This window comes from Cupressus sempervirens, chromosome 1 (genome assembly GCF_028749045.1).
Source record: "Cupressus sempervirens isolate cs-2001-9-10 chromosome 1, ASM2874904v1, whole genome shotgun sequence".
Classification (NCBI taxonomy): domain Eukaryota; kingdom Viridiplantae; phylum Streptophyta; class Pinopsida; order Cupressales; family Cupressaceae; genus Cupressus; species Cupressus sempervirens.
The window spans coordinates 427509737-427522671 of record NC_143118.1 but is presented as its reverse complement, the minus strand read 5'-3'; the positions used below and the strand labels follow the sequence as shown (position 1 = coordinate 427522671).

The 12935-nt window shown below is 34.0% G+C and overlaps 1 protein-coding gene and 1 long non-coding RNA gene across 10 annotated transcripts in view; one reads left to right on the top strand and one right to left on the bottom strand.

Annotated features, from left to right (window-relative positions):
• Positions 1-12935, top strand: part of LOC149578099 (kinesin-like protein KIN-7E, chloroplastic) — a 377239-nt gene that overhangs the window by 331084 nt on the left and 33220 nt on the right. For 8 of the 9 annotated variants that reach the window (XM_089827536.1, XM_089827546.1, XM_089827542.1 and 5 more), the window contains one exon: positions 5526-5656. In XM_089827536.1, coding sequence (XP_089683662.1) covers positions 5526-5600 — 75 coding nt within the window. In that variant the 3' untranslated portion in view covers positions 5601-5656. Of the gene's footprint in view, positions 1-5525; positions 5657-7032; positions 7147-12935 lie in introns of those variants that run through there. The other variant, XM_089827530.1, reaches the window with a different exon arrangement.
• LOC149578100 (uncharacterized) overlaps positions 1-12935 on the bottom strand; it is a 383937-nt gene that overhangs the window by 354678 nt on the left and 16324 nt on the right. The gene's annotated exons all lie outside the window — the stretch shown is intronic.

The following is a 12935-nucleotide window of genomic DNA, read 5'->3' as shown; positions in this document are numbered from 1 at the left end:
AAACAAACCCAAGTAAAGGCATGATAGTAGAGCCACTACTAAGGGTGAACAAGTCATTGACCCAAAACTCATGACATTGAACATGAGAAGTTGTTGCCTTTTGTTCAAATGGAAACAATGGGGAACAAGCTCACAATTACCATCGTCGATGGAGAATCGGAAGTAAATGTACAGCCAAAAGACACCTAGAAGTGCCTTGGTAAACTAACTCTTTGGCACCAATATTTCACCTAGTTTGGGCCGACTAGCATGGAATTAATCCATTGGGGATATTGATGGCATGGAAAGTTACGATCGAGACCCAACATTTCCTCAATTTTGTCGTTATCTTGTTGGAGAAGAAAGTATAGGATGCATTGCTTAGGAGAGGATGGCTTGCAACAACCACAATCAATTGTGATTGGAAATAGAATAGGATCTCCATTTAGAACAAGGCTTGGAAGTATGTAACTGATTTAAAGAGCCAAGCCTTCAGTGAGGAAGTAACTTCTTGCAAGTAATTAGATTTAGATTTTTGAGAAGAGTGGATGGAGAATCAAGGTTAGATGGAACCGAACAACAAAGGAATTTTAGATTTAGAGTCATGTTCGAATGATGATACAAATTCTCTTCATGGTCTACTTTATTGGCAAGTGGAGGGCGAGAGGCATTTCCAATTTTGTGCCAATGTGTAACTTCTTGAAGCTCAACTCTTAATGAAGAGCATCTGATAAAAAAGTATGTAAAGTTATGGATGATACATCTCATAGTGTGAAGATCATATAATTTAAGATGGAGCATATAAATAATTTCATAGTAACACGGGGACGCATCTCCCCCCCCCCTTTTTGCTCCACGCACAAGACCCTTGGGGACTCCATTCCCCCATCCCTAGTGGTGCCACCAAGTTCCACCACCTTCACTGAGGATGGGGGGACATCCTGGTGTTAACTATTTGCTGATCTGACTATTTATGTTCAATGTTTGATGTTCCAATTCGATGCAATATTCAAGTATTTACTCTTTTATATCTTTATATTGCAAAAAATCTTTTCATAACTAGCATTTTAAGTACCATATGTATAATATATACAACCCTCTCGGTCCCCCCGCTATCGTCCCCAAATTAAGGCCCCTTTGCCCCCCTGACCCAGAAACTCGTCCCCCTGTTTTCCTAGCCGCCCGCCTCCCCCCCCCCCCCCCCCCCCTCCCCGAGGGTGGTGTAACTATGAATAATTTCCAAAGGGAAAATAAAAAATCTAAAGAAAGGTTGGAGAATGAGAAGAAAAAGAGAAAACTAAAGCTGGTAGGAAAAATTAAAAAAACGAAAATGGAGCCAAGAAAACAAAAAAGGATAGATAGTAGAGAAAACACAATTTTTTAATTAAAATTGGATCTAGAGCATATCATAAAGTGCAAGGGATAATTTCCTAAAAGTGCTACAGAGAAAAATTAATAAGTGGGGCAAATTAAAAATATTACAAGTATGGAGGAGAAATAAAGAGAATGTTAATGGTCAAAAACTTAAAGGTGAGAATTATATATTTAGAGAATGTGGGGATATATTCTCACTCTCAATGTCATTATATTTCTCATTCTCGGCAATGTTCTATTTCACATTTGGCTATATTATCCCTTTTACTCTTGGCAAAATTACATCTCTCATTCTAGGCAGCAGAAGCATCATATTATGCTCTTGGAAAAGGGAAAGTTTCATCATTATCAATGGCCTATTCAAAAATTCGTTTTATGGCACCTTCACTTCCCCATAGTACGGTTACAAGTTCTCATTTCAAGTATTCATACTGTACAGCCTACCATACACACTGTACAACAGTGGTGAATCTTCATCATACAGTGACCTCATTTATAAAATCTTTCAAAAAATTCTTGGAACCATTCCCCTTGCATTATGGCACTCAGATTTCTCATTGTAAGGTTTTCCAAATACAAATCCTACGACTGTCTCGAGTGATTTTTAATATACTATAGTCTAGGTATATATTCACCATATGAAAGCCTAATTATTGCAGGGAAAGATGAGTACGACTGGTTCAAAAGATATTGTTGTACAACACTATCATTCAAGTATTGTACAACTCTTTCATGATCTATCCATACAATGATTTGATCCTTATGTAGTATGGCTCTATAGACCTGTAGATAATGTTTGTCCATAGTATGACATCAAGACAACTACGGTGTATAGTTTCTTCCTCTCAAAAATGAATGGCCTCAACAATAACAATTTTCCCTTGTATGGCATTCCTTCTAGCATAGCATATGGCTATACCAAGGAATATGGCTTATGTTCTATCCATACAATGATTTGATCCTTATGTAGTATGGCTCTATAGACTTGTACACAATCATAGTATGACGTCAAGACAACTACGGCGTATAGTTTCTTCCTTTCAAGAATGAATGGCCTCAACAATAACAATTTTCCTTTGTATGGCATTCCTTCTAGCATAGCATATGGCTATGCCAAGAGTATGGCTTAACACTCTTGTGTGCACATGACATACTCACCCAAGGTGTATTCTGGTGCATTTCTCAATGTACAACCTAATTGGAAAAAGACAAACTCCCAAGCACCACTCAACCGCATTCTTCCTCAACAGTACAACAAAGAGGATTCTTTACGATAAGCTGCATATGTTGGTTAAACACTCCAAAATCACTATTTTTTGGCTTTGTCAACATCACTTTTGGCATCTTATAAATTCATGGAAAAAAGTGTGCCATGGAATTTTGTATGGTTTTGAAGTTTTTCACTTGGGCTTAGGACCCAATTATGAAAATAAATTTTCCGTGGGACCTCACAAAAGGTGCTACCCCTTGACCCTATTGGGGGTACTGCCCTTTGACTCCAATGGGGCATTGAACCAAAACTCTCATTTGATTTTTCAAGCAAGCTGCAATTTTTAGTTTCCGTAGTACAAGTCATTGTATACACTACTATCATTAGTCTTCCCAAATATAACTTGATATTTAGTTGTTGTTTGGGAAACAACTTGTTCTTTTTTTTTGGGGGTGGGGTGGGGTGGGGTGGGGTAGTCAACATGCCATATTTATTGTTATGTTCGATAACATTGACTATCCAAGAATGTAATAATTGTTCATAAGTTGTTTCTCATTCTTGGGTAGTTATAAGAATTGGTTGGTTGGTGGTTTGTGTTCTCCTTGGAAGCTATTGGTCTCTTTAAAAATATTGTGTATCGTCAAGGAAGAGGGTATGAGGTAGTGGGATCAGTTGTAATCCTTGGCCAACCATCTCTGTTCTTTTCTGTAATAATTCCATGGGCAAATAAAGGCATATTATTCCTCTATCTAGTATGCACTGTCATCTTTATGATTACTTCATATATTTAATTTATCAGATATAGCAGTAAACTTTTGGCATCATTGCCTTAAAAATGATGAGGTCAAATATTGTAAATAGCCACAAGCTGTAGAATGTAGAGCAAAGTAGAGGGTGAAGAATTCAGTGTGCTTCAGGTATGACAAGAAAGTATGCCAATATGTGTGAGATCTTAAGTGGCCTTAGACCATTGAATGCACAGGGGAAATGGCTAACTATGTAGTTATCAACAAGTGTTTTTCGTAAATATCTACCACACTTGAGAGAATCCAAAAAGTAACTCAAAAGTTGCAAATTAGTAAAGGCTAAGTAGTTTCTATTGATTTGGTAGAGATAGATGATTTATCATCGATATTGAAACATTGAAAACCATTTTGAGATTATTATTACTTAATATATTCAATTTATCAGATATAGCAGTACACTTTTGGCATCATTGCCTCAAAAATAATCAGGTCAAATATAACAGTAAATAGCCAAAAGCTGTAGAGTGTAGAGCAAAGTAGAGGGTGGAGAATTCCATGATCTTCAGGTGTGACAAGAAAGTATGCCAATATGTGCAAGATCTGAAGTGCTTAGCCTTAGAAAACCATTTTTAGAAAATGTTTATGTTTACAGCTCATCACAAGAGCTAAATATAGAAAGAAAAACTTGAGTCATTCTAAGCAAAAAGCGCCTGCTTGAAATTTCCTAGTAACTACAAAAAGGTTGTGAGTTTTTAATGATTGCTTGATGCATCACACAACTAAGAGATATGCAAACAGTAAGTGGGGCAAAGAAATTAACAAACAAGACCTTTTTTTTATTGATCAAAACAGAATAAAAAATAAAACAAAAACTCAAGGAGGATGAAAAAAAGGTCAGGCCAAATCAGACCCTTTATTAATTTGCAACCTTTACTGCTTTTAGAAATAAAAAAGTTACAACTTGAAATGCCAAAGATTCTGTTTGGAAAGTTCATTTACATGCTACAGGATTGGAAATTCATAAACACAATTAATTATTAAATATAGAGTTTAATAATTAAGTGGAATTGTTATTGATATGTAACAAAGTATGATTCCCTATAGAGGCTCTAAAACCAAATCTTCTATTTTTGTTTCATTGGTAAATAAAATCACTCACAAAATACAGCACTTTATGGAAGCCCAAAAGGCTGTAAGTGGTTGTTATAGTTTACAACACCACCTTTTTCAAGTTGATAGTCCTTGGACATCTGGTAGATAAAAGCATCATAAGATGCCTAGATTAGATCTGCAATAAGTAGCATGAAGCACTCAAGGACAGTATTTAAGTATCACTGAAGTCTGAAATGAAACAAAAGATTACATGATATATGTGAGCTCCTTTTTGGCTGAATTAGATACTTTCCTGGAACGAAGGTACTTGTATCATAATCTTTCAAATTGTGTCAATACAACAAAAAAGATTCAATAGAGGAACCCCTTGAGAGATGGGGTCCTTATGAAAGTTGAGACCATTTTGACAAATAGGCTGATTAAACTGCTTCCTTCTGATTCTGTCTTAAGCAACTATCTCCTTTGACATCAATGACAATAGTTCAACAGTATTGATCCAACACTTCATTTCACAGGGCTAGGGAGCTGCGGTGAATTACTTGTTTGTTGTTTGGAACCTTCTTTTTTTGCTTCCTGGGAATTCGTTTTAAAATCTTAAGAGTTTTGAAACATTGTAACTAAACAAGTGCAATGTAGTGATCTATGTCTCCTTTCATAGCATTTGGGAAAGACAAGAGCATACCAATCGCTATGTTGTTCTCACCTTAGGAATTGGATTGGATCAGGAATACTACACTGGTAAATAAATGATGGATAATCTCATATTCACTAGGGACTAAAACTAAGTATGCACCCATGCTGGATCTGATAGCTAACGTTTTTCTTGAAAGCTCTCTTCTAGCTCAAGGAAGGTTTAATCTATAAAAAAAATTAGGAATAGAACTTTCTTCTACAGCACTATTCTACTTATGAACACTGGCTATAAAATTGAGTTTTGCAAGAAATAAAAAACCAAGAATTTCCTAAACAAGTTTAGAGTAAAATTTTCTTGTATTCCATGGGTGCTGATTTTATTCCGTTTAAAGTTTTATGTTGTCACAGTCTTAAATAGGTAGTGGCTTTGTTACATTTAAAACATTATTTTGTGACTGGCTCAAATTCAGGAACAATTCGGAAGTGAATATGAACATGATTTGCAAGGTATCGTCAACAAGGAGGAAACTAGTAGTCATGTTTAAAAAATCTCTCCAGGGACCAGCAGCTATTTCTTTGCTTCCTTGCAGACATATCCAATGTGAGTTGGTGTGTTGCTATCACTGTAGATTTGTTTAATATAAATAAAAAATATTGAATTTTAGTTGTTTGCATGCAATATAATAAAAAACTTTATGTTTGGATTTTATTGCAGTTTCAGATCTATTTTAACTTGCTTTTAATCCTGAGTTTCATCCTATTGAGTGTGATAAATGGTATATTAGAATATTTCCTTATCCTTGGAAAAGGTTTTAATTACAAATAAAATTATGAAATTTGTACGAACCTCTTAGAGAGTCAAAATCAAGGAGCTGAGTAAAAAATTATCTTTTTGTACTTACAAGAATATAATTAAAAGAACGCATGTTAGTAAATTATTCCTTACAAAATAAAATCATTGGGGTGTGGAAAACAGCCAGCTGCAAGGCAAAGAGAATAGAAACTTTAGAGGAAAAAGAAAGATTACAGCTTAAGCTTGCAAATGGATCATAATTATAAATGGGATTGAAACTTAGAAAGAATTTCAGATATGTAATAAAATAATCCCTTAAGTGAGTGCTAAAATGCTTGTAACTTGAAACCAAAAGTGCCATGGTTGTAGGTCTGATGCAGTTTAGAGAAAGTCCTCCAAAGATTTGTGTAAGCTAGATGTTTTCTCTTCCCTTGATGGATGTGTGACTAGTACCTGAGCTAATAAGACCTGTAATGGGGGCCCCACCATTTTTCTCCTTGTTTTTGAGAATCCAATAGAGATTCATAGGCAGGGACTAAAGTTTGTAGAAATATGCTATTCATTTGTTTGCCTTGATTGCAATTTCAACTTGCCTTTGAGAGTGCTGAGCAGCATGACTCCTGGCATCAGCTTTTTGGGTGTTTTCATAAAGTATTCCAAAAATCTTTATTTAGCTTTGTCATTTGTAGAATCAGATGGTTATGGCTGATAAGATTTATGTACTCAGCTTGAGTCCTGAGACATTCCTATTAAATACAATGGATTTCTTGTTTTTACTAAATCAAGGATACAAGTGTGATACAGTTTTTTAGTAAATAGCATCTAATCTTTTTTCTTCAAATTTTAAAAATATGTAGTTGTCTTCTTTTTCCCTTTCAATTGTTGGATCCTAGGATGTAGACACATTAGTTGGAGTGGCCTTTGGAGGAATGTTCCAAGCACTATCCACTTGGGATGAAGTGACGTTGGAATCCCACTCCAATTTCCAGCTCAGGAGCTTGTCTAAAGGCTAGGCATTTGCAAGCCATAAAAATAAGCTAGGTTTTGCATTGTTCTAGGAATATAAAACCAATTGTATTGAGTCATCTTTCAAGCAAAAATCATGTTGCTTCTCATTTGTAATTCAAGTTTGACTCGTAGTTCTCAATAAGTTGTTAATATGTTAGTAGCTAACACTTTCATAGGGTTGACAATCAAAGTTATCAAGTGTATCCAGTAAGGTGAGTATGGAATATGGACTGAAGAATAGAAAAGGTACTACAAGGCAAAGAAAAGGTCATCAAGGATTTTGGGACATGTCTTGACAACCGAGAGATATTTCTACGGATTTCAATTGGGGAGAGGTTGCACAAGTAGTTTAAAATGTGGCAACGAAAGAATCTCATACTTAGAGGTCAAAGTGTAATGTCCCCTTCTCTAAAATGATTAGTTTGTGGACAATTAGCCTGTTTTTTAATCTTTGAATTTGTTAATGTTTCCTTTAAATTACAACGATCTTTGTCTCTTCGTGACTACTTTTAGTGTCATTCTATTGCATTAAAATGTGTGTCTAATTCTAAAACTTTGAGTTTAGAATTAAATCGTTTGTTGAGAAGGGCCACTATTCTTTCTTTGGTTATCATCTGTGAGTGTAAGGGAGGTGAACTTTGTGTCATTTTTTTGCGTTCATTTGATTCAATGTTAAATCTTTCACATCTACTTTCATTTGTATGGGTAGCTATTAGTGCCTTTTTTCTTTCCAGTGAAAAGCATGATTAATATTTCATTCATTGCATATCTTTGAAGAGGGAGTTGTTGTTAGCAAGTTGGCTAAGGTAAGTAGTTGGATGTTGTCATTAATGGAAACACTATATGTGATTAAGGTCACTCATAATAGAGATAGAGTTTTGATATGACAAAGTAAAGAAATTGACTAAGTATAATAGAGGATAATAGGTAATAGTCAGATAGATTTCTTCAGCGTACACTTATGTTTGCTTATGATAATATGCTAGTTGGCATATGTTTTTGGATGGATAACTAGATGGCAGTTTGTTATTGCAAAAAGCGAAGTACATGCGACAAAGTGGATATTGTTGCTAAGAAGGACTTGGGAATGTAGGGACGACATCCTAGATGTTAACTCTTACTTAGCATATTGTGATAATAAGTTTTGGTAATGTGTAACATTGATATTCATGTCAACTAGATAGAGATTTAATGAAAAGGATCTAAACGAAGAATCTTTTGAGATGTGAAGATACACATTATTATGTTATGGTGTGATTATGTTGTGCGAGCTTTATTTATGATGATATGCAAATGTTTCGATGATCAAAGCAGAACAAAGATTTTATATGGGCATGATCAGATGGGAGGATGTAATGATCCCATCTTTTGGCCTTCACGTTCTTTTAGCAGTTAACCAAGTGTGTGTGCGTTAGCCTTGTTCTACATGGTCTTGAGGGCTAACGAAGGGTTTAATGGGATCCTGGAGTGTTTTGGCTTAGTCATTTCCAGTTTGGGCCAAAACGAAGTTGATTTACTTAGTTTCAGGCATACTATTTTTAGTAAGTCGGCAGGACACAGTGTAGGTCAATTTTGGTGATTGGATTCGATACTCCTCGGTGAGAGCTTTCCGATGAGCTATCACTTGCATTATTCGGAGTCCGATTGCTAATACATTTTAATGCCTGAAGTTTTATTAAAGTAACGTCTAATTTAATTGTTACTTTAATATTTATTTTATGGTGATGTGTACCCAAGGGAGACATAAGAGGTATTTTAATATATGTTTTATAAATTACATATCTTTTATCCCACATTGCCCATATGAGTTGAGCAGACCCTTGGAAATAGAATAAAAAGAAGCATTTGTGGCTTCATTAGGTAGGTTGAATATGAGAAGAAATTGGTGTGTGAGTTGCAGCTTTGTTCTTGGCATTTGAGGACGTTTATCCTCTCTTGTAACATTCTAGACGTCATTCCCTTGGGGTTTGGCCTTTGGAATTCTTTCTTATTGGCTTCATTATCAGGCAGTTTAGTTGCATTTCCAGCTACAAGCAGATTTGATATTTTGCTCATATCTTCTTCACTACTTGTCCGTCGCTTATGCCGCTTGGAGGGAATGGTATTATGAAGGTAGTGGACTGATTGGAGGACAAAGTATTGTAGCAGCAAGTTCGTAAGCATGGGCTGGAGTATTATGACAATATTGCCGAAGTAATTAGTGAGTTGATAAATCTGCCATGTATTTGGTTTTATGAATTCTGAAAATAACATTTTATTAGCAGCAATTCATTTCCACTTTGCATATTATTATAGTTTCTTTCTTGTTTATGTTGTATGATACCAATTCCATAAAAACGTTTGATTTCCGGAGTTATAAGGGGTTTTAAGAAGTTGAATGCAAACTGTTTGACATAATTCCTTTCAGCAATTTGGTTTGGTTTTTTTGGGACATCCAAGGGTGTCCATTACAGAGGAACACAAGGACTAATCATATATTGAAGATACCAGTATAGTGAACTACTACTTGTGATAGTTGTATATTGTTATAAGAGTTGTTTGTAATACAAATTTTAACAAGATTGAGACCTCTAACAAGGTCAAGTTCTCTAGCAAGGATATATATACTATATGCATGTAATAGACTACTAATAGGGTCAACACCTTTGCAAGGTACTTTTGGTTAGTGGATAATTTTGTGGGTATCATCCCCACCATGGTTTTCCCTTGGCCAAGGTTTCTCTAGTTAACAAACTATGGTGTTGTGAGTTTCCTCATGAGATGTTCATTATTGCTATTTAGTTTTGTTATTATGCATGTTTAAGGTTCATTACTAAAATCCATATTTGGGCAAAAAGTGTCGGAATATTGATTCAGCCCCTCCCCTCCTCTTAGTATTCCCTATTTGTAACAATTGGTAACAAAGCTTAGCTACTCAAAACAAATCTAACAACTTGAGGGAGATCACTATGGATATAAAAGATTTGCAAAGAAACTATAAAGTAGCTTTGAGGAATTGGAACAAGCTAATGTTGAAAGAGACAAATTGAAGATCAAGCTTAAAGTTGCGCAAGATTTCATTAAGAAGTTGAAAGATCAAACTAAAAGATTGTTATGTCCCCACTATTAGGGTTATCTTGGGATAAGTAATACCTGCAAAATTGATGTCAAAATTCAATAATAATAAGTTTAAACATACTATTCTACCCTCTAACTTAACCCCAACCCTTAGTTATTCCACTACCTTCTTTGGAGTGCACCCCTTAAGGTTCTTCTTAAACAAGACATCCTTTATCAAGGCCAATCACATATGCATATCTTGACATCATCAGAATATTCTAACACATCAATCTCAGGCATGTTGGTCAAATGGAGATTATATCAATCTCACATACTGATCTAATTTTAAGAAGTTGGCTAAAACACAATATATCTAGTGAGAATCAAGTACCTACGATATCAATGTTCAATTTCTGGAAAAAAACTTGCAAAAACTCTAAAGAGTTGTATGCAAACCAAAAGCCATCATATTATTTGAAAATGTAAGAATATATACAATGATGGAATATCAAAAGTCACCATAGCCATGAATTTGAAATGTATATGTGGCTATAATAAAAACAACAATATTTAACTAAAACTATTCAAAAGTAGGTGTTTAATTACCCCAACTTGTCGGGGTCATAACTTTTGAACTAGAGCTCGGAATTCAAAACTACTTACACCATTGGAATGAAGAACTAAAAATCTAATTTCAGTCCTTAAAATAGTGAGCCTTCGATTGCCCAGTTTTAGGGACTTATGAAAGTTTTGACTTGAAATTTTGAGCAGAAGACCTCCCAAAAAGCCAATTAAAAAGACCTAGAAAAACTTTTTTTAAATATGAACAAAATAGTTTCAAACATATGATCTTCTATATAATCTGGATCACATACCGACATTATAGAGATGATTAGGATCTTGGGCATGTCAATTAGATGGAGATTATTAATCTCACATACCAGCATTACAGAGATTCCTTAGTCTCGGGCATCTTGGTCAAATGGAGATTATATTAATCTCACATACCAACATTGTAAAGATTATATTAATATGGTTGTGTCAGTCATATGGAAATTAGTCATATGGAGATTATCAATCTCCCATACAGACACTATTAAAGTTTTAAATCAATCTCTTTCCTTATAGAAAAATATTTTCTTATATATTTTAATGAACATTATATTTTTTTAATCTTAAAAAATATACATTTAAAACTTAAATAATGAATTTATGTAAATGAATATATTTAACATGTACATTATATATATAGTAGTAATGAAGAAGAAAAAAATATTAGTAACCTTTATTTACCTCTATGTAATCATGACTGCTTTAAGTCCTATGGTCCACTCCCTAGAATTTTGAATTTTTCCAAAGTTTCTATTAATTCTCTTACTTTCCACGTAGGATGAATATACTTCCTTATTTACTAAGTCCATACTCTTACTTTGTATTTTTTGATGACAAGAATTTTGTATTGTTTTCCTTTATAATATTTCTTTTCGGTGTTGGTAATGTTTTATACTTGTCTTTTGTATTATGTAGGTACGATTCCTTTATTATATACTTCTTTTGATTTATTTGTGGTGCTTACCATTAATTCTCTTCTCCATTTATGTAATGGTATATGTATTGTGGACGCAAACTTTATAAAGGACACATGTATTCATTACACCCCTTTATAATTGTTTGTCAAATTTAATATAATTTTGTTATTGCAACAATGGACCTTGGTAACTATTCAACATCTTATTGTTTTTCATTTGAGTTATTTATTTAATAAACATTATAATTTTGTGATTATATATATATATATATATATATATATAATTATATTATTATAGATCTAATAATTAATCAAATGTTATATCAATTACAAATAGGAATATTAAATTTGTTATAGATGGGATATCTCAGTCCTACCCTCCCAAAATTGCTTGTCCTCAAGCAATTACAATCTCCTCTTGATTTGTTAGATCTTAGTAAACCCAAAGATCTTGTTATACAAGTTGTTTACTTTTAAGATGGAGTTTTTATAATATAACCAAGAGTTTACATGATAATCGATAAGTTCGTTTTGCAAGTGATTTGATCTTGTATTATTAATTTGTGCTTGATGATTGAATGACATAAGATGATTGATAGATTTCATGATGCCAAGGTTGGTGAGTTGCCCAATGATTCCAAGAAAAATTTGATTGATATCTTCATCATTGAAAGATATGGTTTTGATTGGTCTTTAAATTTTAAAAATAACTTTTTGTTGTAGTTGACAGTCAATTTAATGGTCTCTTAAATGATTGTCTCCTCTATGGGAGTTTTTTTCTTTCAAACATTAATGTACATTAGTATGCTTGTAAAATGAAATTATTTTAAGTGGATTATGAATAACCCCTAATAGGTTAATTAATTAGCATGCTAATCCTGAGTCATTTTTCTTTGCTTCTTACATACCCTCCTTAAGAGAGAGAGAGAGAGAGAGTTTCAATGTTGGAGAGTGCTAGACACTCTTCTACAAGTTAGCTCCCTCAAGGTATTGGGACCGCATATTTGTACCCATATTGGAATCTTTCCTCGATGCATTGGAACTTCATCCTTTCCCATCTTGGAATCTACCTATCTTGAGAGGATTTACTCTGCCTCTCCCAAATCGACAAAAATCCCTTGTGTATCTTCATAATTTGTTTAATCATGTTTTCAAGCTTCATTATTACCTATATTCAATTGTCTAATCTTTTAGTGACTCAAATGTTTATAATTGTATTTTCCCTACACTATGGCAAGATCATAGCTTTGATACCATTATAATGTCCCCACTATTAGGGTTATCTTCGGATAAGTAAATATCTACAAAATAGATGTCAAAATTCAACAATAATAAGTTTAAACATACTATTCTACCCTCTAACTTAACCTTAACCTTAAAGACATCTCTAGATCGGGTTTCCTAACCCTTAGTTATTCCATCATCTTCTCTAGAGTGCACCCCTTAAGGTTCTTCTTAGACAGGACATCCTCTATCCAAGGCCAATCACATATGCATAAGTTGACATCATCG